This window comes from Cupressus sempervirens, chromosome 9 (genome assembly GCF_028749045.1).
Source record: "Cupressus sempervirens isolate cs-2001-9-10 chromosome 9, ASM2874904v1, whole genome shotgun sequence".
Classification (NCBI taxonomy): Eukaryota; Viridiplantae; Streptophyta; class Pinopsida; order Cupressales; family Cupressaceae; genus Cupressus; species Cupressus sempervirens.
The window spans coordinates 685186397-685195822 of NC_143126.1; the positions used below are offsets into that span (position 1 = coordinate 685186397).

The 9426-nt window shown below is 42.3% G+C and overlaps 1 protein-coding gene across 1 annotated transcript; it reads right to left on the reverse strand.

Moving 5' to 3' along the window:
- Window positions 1-5366: 5366 nt before the first annotated feature.
- Window positions 5367-9215, reverse strand: LOC149540581 (LRR receptor-like serine/threonine-protein kinase RPK2). The gene has a single exon (XM_089801666.1). It carries the CDS (start codon window positions 9116-9118, stop codon window positions 5690-5692), a length of 3429 nt encoding a protein of 1142 aa, XP_089657792.1. The 5' UTR covers window positions 9119-9215; the 3' UTR covers window positions 5367-5689.
- Between the last annotated feature and the right edge of the window lie 211 nt (window positions 9216-9426).

Below are 9426 nucleotides of genomic sequence, written 5' to 3' on the forward strand. Positions count from 1 at the left end.
ATCTAGCCTTGGAGACTTTACACTATACCCTGAAACTCTTTAAGAATTATGTAGACATAAGATCACAGAGAGGTTTTCTACAAAACATATTACTATGCTCTTTACAAAACCACACCTCAACCCTCTTAAGAGGTGACATGTATCATATGATCATCCTAGATGTCATTCTAGGAAGCTCTGTACAAACATGGCCAAAAGAATCTATTCTCCTAAGAGAAACGTGCATATATAACCAACCATCATGTCCCAGATTTTCTCAGATGATGATACTTGGTGCACTGTCACAGCACATATTCTTCTAATATTTGTTGCATACAGGATCCCAATAGTCTAGCTGCAATTACACTAGTATGGAATTTAAAGACTGGACAAATTTCACATGACGAGATATACGATCCATAACCACTCAAAGAAATCCAAAAAACTTTGGGAAGGCCAACTAAACAACAATATCAAAAAGCTAACAGGTATAGCCTCAGAGACAATACATTAACCCTTAAGACTCTTAATCAGTCATGGAGAAATTGAGATTATGGAAAACAATGAGTTTTTACTCCTACCCTTGCCTAACGAAGAATACAGCTTTTTTAATTCTGCTATGCTGGAAGACAGGGAGACCTATTGGAAAACAGTCATTTGGGGACTAGTTGGCTACCAGGATAGGGTAGCGCCTCCACCCCTATTGATTGCACCTCTCTTTGGAGGGTTGCTCTCTCAAGGGGCTTTGGGGCCCAAAGAACAACTAAACCAAACCAAATGCAGTTTTAATGACTGATCTTGCCAAACAACCCTGCCCAACAAGGAATACAGTTTTGATGACTGATCTTGCTTAACTGTATGAAGATTGGGAGGGAGGTGGGTCGCATGCTCACCCACCTCCCCACCCTCACTACCAAAGATTGGCCTTCGCTCCTTAGGTCGCTCAAGGCCAGTTCCATCCATTCAGAAACATTGAGATTAACAATAACTTTTCACCCCTACCCTTGCCTAACAAGGAATACAGTTTTTTTAATTCTGCCCAGCTGGAAGACAGGAAGACCTATTGGAATACTGTCAATTGGGGACTAGTAGGGTACCACCGTAGGATAGTGCCTCTGAGCGCCCAAAGAACAACTAACAGAAAATCCAAACCAAACCAAATGCAGTTTTATTGACTGATCTTGCCAAACAACCTGCCCTAGCCTAACAACCCTGCCTAACAAGGAATACAGTTCTGATAACTGATCTTAACTAGCCAGATAAAGGGAGGGAAGTAGGTAGGGAGGGAGGTGGATGGGTCGCAAACTCACCCACCTCCCCACCGTCACTGCCAGAGATTGGCCTTCGCTCCTTAGGTTGCTCAGGCCAATCCCATCCATTTGGAACCGCAGCAGCCCACCCCACGCCCACCCCCCAACACACATACAACAGGACTTCTAAAAGACAATACCTCCTCTATGTTCTACAAGTCAACATCACAATCTTCTCAAGCTGTGACAAACACCATTTGTCTCCCGAGATTACACCATAAGCAGTCCTGTGCAAATTTGCCCCGAAAGAATATTTTTTCTCCTAAGAGACGTGTATATATATAACCAGCCGCTGTGCCCCAGATTTTCTAAGCTGATTATACTTTTTCTTAGTTGCCGGATTCATCCTAGACAGGCTGGATCCAGATTCGTATCCAATCCAGATCCAGACTCGTGCTTGGATCCTTGAGGATCTGGGCAGGATCCTTGGTTCTGCCTGTCAATCGGATCCGACAGGCAGAATCAAGATTGACAGGCAGAACCAAGGATCCTGCCCAGATCCTCAAGGATCCGGGCCACAGCCTAAGGATCCTCGAGGATCGTAATTTCATTTTGTAATTTAGTAATTCAATGTGAATGTATTGATTTTCTTCTCTAACCATGAAAATAAATCAATTATCAAGTATACTAGATTCATAGATCCATACTAGAATCATGGATTCATACTATGAAATGATTTAGTTTTAGAATTATGTATATTTCTCTCATTTTTAAGTATATATATATACACATGAATCCTCCACAAATCATAATTGGAAAAAAAATCCAAATCCACGGATCTGATTCACATGTGCGAATCGGATTCATTTCACAAATCGACAACTAAGACTTTTTGTAATATGTACTGTTGCAGAACAATTTCTTCTTAAATTCATTGCAATTTTCCTATTGAGAGATTAAATTCACACAAGTCATGTGGCAAACTCAGTTTTGATATTAAAGTGAAAACAGAAGAAATCTTCCTCAGATGCACATGCAAGCACCTAATTCCATTGGCTTCCTGCCATAATTGAAGACTAGATGGTAGCTCATACTTAATCATGTCATCACCCTTTTTGAGCTCAGAAAATGTGTGCTCAGCTGATTCTCATTCAATTCACAGCTAAATCCCCTGTATTCTGTGATCACCTTTGCAATTTCTATCTTGTCACTGATCAAGCACTCAATACTTTGTCATATCAATCAGATCTAATAACTACCACGACTTCCTCCATTTACCCACTCAACTTGTCTCTATACTATTTTGTAGGCTAAAAACTTTGAGAAGTCATCACATAAACAACACAGATGTAATACTATTCAAATCAATGGTTCGAAGCCTTTGTAGGCTCAGGAATAGAATAAAATCTCATCAAATGTCCTTGCAACTGATTGAAACATGCCACACATCTGCTTCTGATTTGCCTTCGCAACTTTCCAAAATTCCTATCCTAGTGACAATGGTAATTAGCTCTTCGCCTTAGATTGACAGTTGTACCAAGACCAATAAGAATGTGTCACATAACCCATTGCTTGAAAAAACCAAACCCACCATGCAAGCCATCTAAGACTACATGCTGCCCCTAAATTCATTATCGCAGATACGGAACCCATTTGAAATTTCCATTTTTATCTCCTGACCAATACAAACTGACCTTGACCTTACACCTTGAAATACTAGTGAGAAGCTCGCTTAGATTGCTTGCAACCTACAACCAGCCATAGTGAACCAAGGGCTGCCTCATGGCACCTTTTCACGTTACTCCACCAAGTACAAGACTTGTTGCACCATGCATACCACTTAAAGCCATATGGTAGTCCACCATTCACTATCGCAAAAGGTGGACCCTTTGAAATTTTACAAATTTGCCCCTTGACCAATAATAACCACCATCCCATGTGCTTCCATAGCCCTTTGGATTCAGTGCTTAAACTGGCCGCCACTTAAAAGTTACTCAGAGATCTAAAAGCACAGGCTGCTTAGATTGCTTGCAACCTACAATCAGCCATAGTGAACCAAGGGCTGCCACATTACTCCACTGAGTACAACACTGGTTGCACCATGCATACCACTTAAAGCCACATGGTAGTCCACCATTCACTATTGCTAAGGTGAACCCTTATAAATTTTACAAATTTGCCCCTTGACTAATAATAATCAACCAATCATCCCATGTGCTTCCATAGCCCTTTGGTTTCATTGCTTAAACTGCCCGCCACTTAGAAGATACTCAGAGACCTAAAGCACAGCCACTTAGATTGCTCACAACCTACAATCAATCATAGTGAACCAAAGACTGTCACATGGCACCTTTTCGCATTACTCCACCGAGTACAAGACTCGTTGCACCATGCATACCACTTAAAGCCACATGGTACTCCACCATTCACTATTGCAAAAGTGGACTCTTAGAAATTTTACAAATTTGCCCCTTGACCAATAATAACCAACCATCCCATATGCTTCCAAAGCCCTTTGGTTTCATTGCTTAACTGCCCACCATGTAGAAGATACTAAGAGACCTAAAAGCACAGCCTTCTTACATTGCTTGCAACCTACAATCAGCCATAGTGAACCAAGGGCTGCCACATTACTCCACTGAGTACAACAATGGTTGCACCAGGCATACCACTTAAAGCCACATGGTAGTCCACCATTCACTATTGCAAAGGTGAACCCTTAGAAATTTTACAAATTTGCCCCTTGACCAATAATAATCAACCAACCATCCCACATGCTTCCATAGCCCTTTGGTTTCATTACTTAAACTTCCCACCACTTACAAGATACTCAGAGACCTAAAGCACAGCCGCTTAGATTGCTCACAACCTACAATCAGCCATAGTGAACCAAGGGCTGTCACATGGCACCTTTCGGCATTACTCCACCGAGTACAAGACTGGTTGCACCATGCATATCACTTAAAGTCACATGGTAGTCCACCATTCACTATTGCAAAGGTGGACCCTTAGAAATTTTACAAATTTGCCCCTTGACCAATAATAACCAACCATCCCACATGCTTCCAAAGCCCTTTGGTTTCATTGCTTAAACTGTCCACCACTTAGAAGATACCCAGAGACCTAAAAGCACAGGAGTGTGCCACCCACAGACCGATGACTTAGCAGGCTACAGGGTCATAAACATGCAAGCAACTTGATTGCTCATATGCAATAAGGAGATAGTCATGGATACAACTATTGTTACTTGAATATCCACTGTCATGAGCTCACCAACTATGAATCACTGGACAAACTAGCAAGCTGCTACTGGCTCATCATGGTGAAGGCCCACTTCAGGAGCTGGGTTCTACATTCTGACCAATGAAAACCCAGCACATAATGTTAGGTGTGCCTTGGAAGTACATAATATGTCCCATCGTCATCCATTGTTTGAGGGTTGTAGCCAAACATAAACAAAGGCACCAAACAATTTTCCACAAACTACGCTTTGCCTGCAATCAATCACAATTGGTGACAAAAATGGACACCACTAACCAGCCATCAATTTTCCCAAATAAGATATTAAAGAGAAGACATGTCCTCAATGTATGGTGTTTGTGAATCCACATCAGATGCAACATGTACATTGCAGGCTGGGGCCAATGAATGCATAACCAGACAGGCCAGTAAACCAGAAACACAGATTGTTGGTGGAGTGAGGAATAATTCACCTATTACAAATGACTGATCAAATAGAAGAAAGGTGCACAAGTAAAGGGCAAGACTGGTATTTTGGACCAGGCTGCCATGAATGCAAATTTTGAGTGCAGCAAACTAGCAAACCCACAAAAAATGGAAATATCTCAAGGGGGCAAGGAACAAAACATTTAGGCACAAGACGTGAAGATTAGTTGATGCACAAAATGGTACCCCAGTTAAAATAGTTCAGATCTATTATCAACACAGAGAGCCACAAAACAAAACAAAAAGCTGTATTTAGGTTACCTCAGCTTAGGTGTCAACATCCAGCTCTTGATTTATTGTTAAAAAGACAAGGTTAAAGAAGAAGGAATAGCATCATATAGACAAATGCACTTAAAATAAGCATACTTGTAAAATTAATTAGTGTAAATTAAGTTAAAAAAAACAGAAATATGGACAGAAATTTGAATTTCTTTTTAATAGAATTTCAATTCAGAAACATAAATCATGTAGAATAAATACAAAATATGAACAGAATTTCTCTATGGGCATTGCCATGCCGAACATGGACCAGTAAAATCATTGGTGTATAGGCAAATCTCTACTGTTAAAAAAATGAACGGCTCTCAAAATTTTTACAGATTTCAGGTACAAATTCCCAGAAAAAGAAAAGCCTAGATCCAGTGAGATGCCTCACTAGACCACAAATGACAAAGACTGTATAAGCCTAAAAGGGCCTTGACATTGGTATCTAGAAAAGAAAATGAAGGATTTGACTAATTCCTTAACGGTGGTTGAAACTGTTTTAAACACCTCACAACTTGCCTCATTGAAGGCCTGTCTGAAAGTAATTCTACTGTACATTTAACAGCAAGATGAAGCGTCTCTATTAGATCATCATGAGGCCCAGATTCCCACAATCCTGGGGCAAAAATCTCACGAGCCTGACCTCCTTTAAGAAGCATCCATGCCCAGGCAACAATGTTAAATCCATTGCCATAAGAAGAGAATGATGGATCTAGTGACCTCTTCCCAGAAAGTAATTCCAGCAGTACCACCCCATAGCTGTAAACATCTGCCTTATCAGACACACGGCATGTTGTAGCATATTCTGGTGCGACATACCCAAACGTGCCAGCTACATCTGTTGTTGCATGGGTTTCAGAGACCTCCAGAAGCCTGGCCAGACCAAAGTCAGAGAGATATGCATTCATATCATTATCAAGTAAAATATTGCTGGGCTTAATATCCCGATGCAGCACACGAGGAATACAAAAATCATGTAGATAACTTAGAGCCTGGGCAATGTCCAACGCAATCTTATGAAGAATGCGCCAATCAAAATTTCTGTTTGCTCTCTCGTGAATAAAACTTTCTAAGTTGCCTCCTGGTAAATAGTTGTAAACCAGAAACATCTCTGATTCACTAGCATAGTAACCTATCAAGGTGACAAGATTTTGATGACGTGCAGTTCCAAGGGTTTTGATTTCTGTGTGAAATTGCTGAACCCCTTGAAAACGTCCCACTGCAAGTCTTTTTACTGCCACCATCAATCCTGGAGTCAACTCAGCCTTGTACGTAGCCCCAAAACCACCATTGCCAATTAAATTGCCAACGCTAAAGTTTCCAGCAGCCCTCACCACATTTTCATATGTAAGCTCAATCCCAACAAATGAAAAGGTGACGATGTCTTTTCTTCCAGACTGATTATGGGAGAATCTGACCACACACCGTTTTCCAAACATTAATGCCAAACCCAGGACTACAACCACAAAAAAAATGGCACAACCTGAGGCTATGGCTGCAATTTCAATGGAGCTCAATTTACTTCGATGTGGTTTGGAAATATCTGTGATTGCAGAGGCATAAGGAAGAGCAGCACTTGGCAACGGCGACGATGTTAACAATGACTCTACACATGGCTGGAGATATTTGTTACCTCTAAAATTGTCACAGGTTACTGATTTTCCCAACTTAGGAATTGTTCCAGACAAATTATTAAAAGAAACATTCAAGGTTACAAGAGCAGTTAACTTTGCTAAACCTATAGGAATATATCCTGATAGTTTGTTAGTGTCAAGCCTAAGAGTACTAAGATTTGTCATATGAGTCCAATCTCCAGGAATTTCACCCGTAAAAGCATTTGCTGAAAGGTCTAGCTCCTTGAGTGAAAACAACTGACCAATAGTTCCCGGAATTTCCCCTGTAAGATTGTTTTCTGCCAAAGCAAGGTACTCCAGATGTCTTAACTGTCCTAACTGGGGAGGCAGAGTTCCCTTCAAATAATTTCTGCTCAAGTCAAGATAAATCAGCCCCTCCAAACTGCCAAGCTTTGGTGGTATTTGACCTCCAATCTGATTATCTGTCGCCTCTAAGTGCTTCAAACTCTTGCAGTTTAGGAGCCCCTCTGAAGAAATTCCTCCTGAAATTTGGTTGACGCTCAAGTTCAGGAAAAAGCTCTGTAAACTTTTACATGAAGCAAAAAAGTCATTTGAAATACTTCCCACAAGCTTGTTATCATTCAGAAAGAGTTCATAGGATGGCTGCTCTTTTAATAATTCACTCCCTATCAGAGATATCGGAAGTAGGCCTGTAAAATTATTCCCACCAAAATCATGAGACACCATCAGAACCCTAGATCCATTAGTTGCAATTAGATTGTCTTCCCAAGAACCGCAGTAAAAGAGGGAGGAGTAGAAGAAACCAAGGTCATCTTCTCTCTGTGAAGCATCCAGCATTCCTAAAGGAAAATGTCTTCTTGGAAACAGTGGATGCACTTGCTCGTTGCAACTAGTATTCACAAAATCAGGAATGAGGCCAGCTAATGAATTTCTACTAATATTGAATAGGGTCATGCAAGGCACTGGTAGCTGATTCGGAACACTTCCATGAAGTCCATTTGAGCTTAAGTCCAGGTAAAACAAGCTCTTGCATTTCAACAAACCTTCTGGGAGCCCACCAGTTATCAAATTCTGGCCTAAATTCAAAATCTGCAATTCCTCACAGTCGCCCCAATCAGCAGGCATAGAGCCATTCACATTTGCCCTGGGCGCCCACAAAATCCTCAAATGGGGAAGTCTCACAAGGCTTCCAGGAATGGCCCCAGTGAACATATTGAACTCCCCCTTTAAGCCAGGAGAATATATATCGCCCCAGTTCAGCCCGTTTGATGGTGAAAAATCCAGCAGGTTTGTCAGGACTAACACTGATAAATTCTTGCAGTTTCCGAGCTCTGCAGGGATCTCTCCAGTCAAGCTATTCCGCGAAACATCCAGACCCTCTAGCATGGAGAGCTGACCGAGCTCTCTGGGTATGCTGCCCTCTAGAATATTGGAAAACAACAAAACGGACCGCAAACGACCACAATTCCCCAGCTGAGGCGGAATCCCACCAACCAGTAAATTCCCCGAGAGCCTCAAATGCTCCAGAGACCTACAGCCTCTGGTAAGATCCACAGGAATCGGTCCACTAATCTGATTATATGAAAGTGACAAAACCCTAAGCGCGGGCAGCCTTCCTAGACTTACCGGTATAGTTCCGTTGAGCAAGTTCCCATCTAAAACTAGGGTTTCCAAATTCAAACATTTTCCAAGCACAACAGGTATTTCCCCAGCCAACGAATTGTAACCCAGATTGAGCACCCGCAGGTCAGACAGTTTACTTAACTCTACAGGAACACGGCCTGTCAAAGAATTGCTTTGCAGTTCCAATACTTGCAAAAAACTCAACTTACCGATCTCAACGGGTATGCGGCCACCAAGTCCATTGGCAGGCAGGGATAAAACCCGCAGCTCCGTCAAGCTCCCGATGGCAGCTCCAGCTATGACTCCCTTAGGCCCCGAGCAGCCGAGCTTCAGGCCAGAGGTCACATTGGCGGGGCAAGTCTCAGACAGAGGATCATGGCCGCAATAAGACATCCCGCTGACATTCAATCCCGTAACACGCCCTGAGCCAGAATCACAGCTAACTCCCATCCATGAGCACGGATCTGCATCATTCTCGTTCCAGTCCAAAAAGGGACCAGACGTCTCAGACGCTTCAAAGGACTTCTTCAGCTCTAACAGACTCATCCCATCCGCCGTTAAAGCCCAGCAGAGGCGGAAACAGAAACAGCATATCAGCAGGCCGGCGAAGAAGAATCTGAATCCGAATCCGGTTCGTGTTAATCCACGACAAAAGTAGAGCATTTTTGTTGTCCTCTCCATACATTTGCAAGATGGATTTTAATGTGCCTGCATAGATCCTTTATGGTTTGTACGCAGGTACGCAGGCGATAAATACAGTAGAGGATTTGTTATGCCATTGGCAGAGCCTCTGTTGCAGGAGTTAGTCTGCTTAACCGTGGTTAAGGAAGGTGGTCGGAGTCTTCCCCTGCGTAGACTGCCCGACGTGAAAGCTACCCGTTGGACAAAACGGAGACCGATATAACTCCGGTCAGTCAACACAATCTTACGACCACAAATATCCTCTGAACTAAAGCATCTGTTTCCGACGTGGCGCCTACGTGGAACAT

Coding starts and splice junctions, on each gene's coding strand:
- LOC149540581 (XM_089801666.1), bottom strand. CDS start 9,118: ATGGAGAGGACAACAAAAATGCTCTACTTTTGTCGTGGATTAACACGA.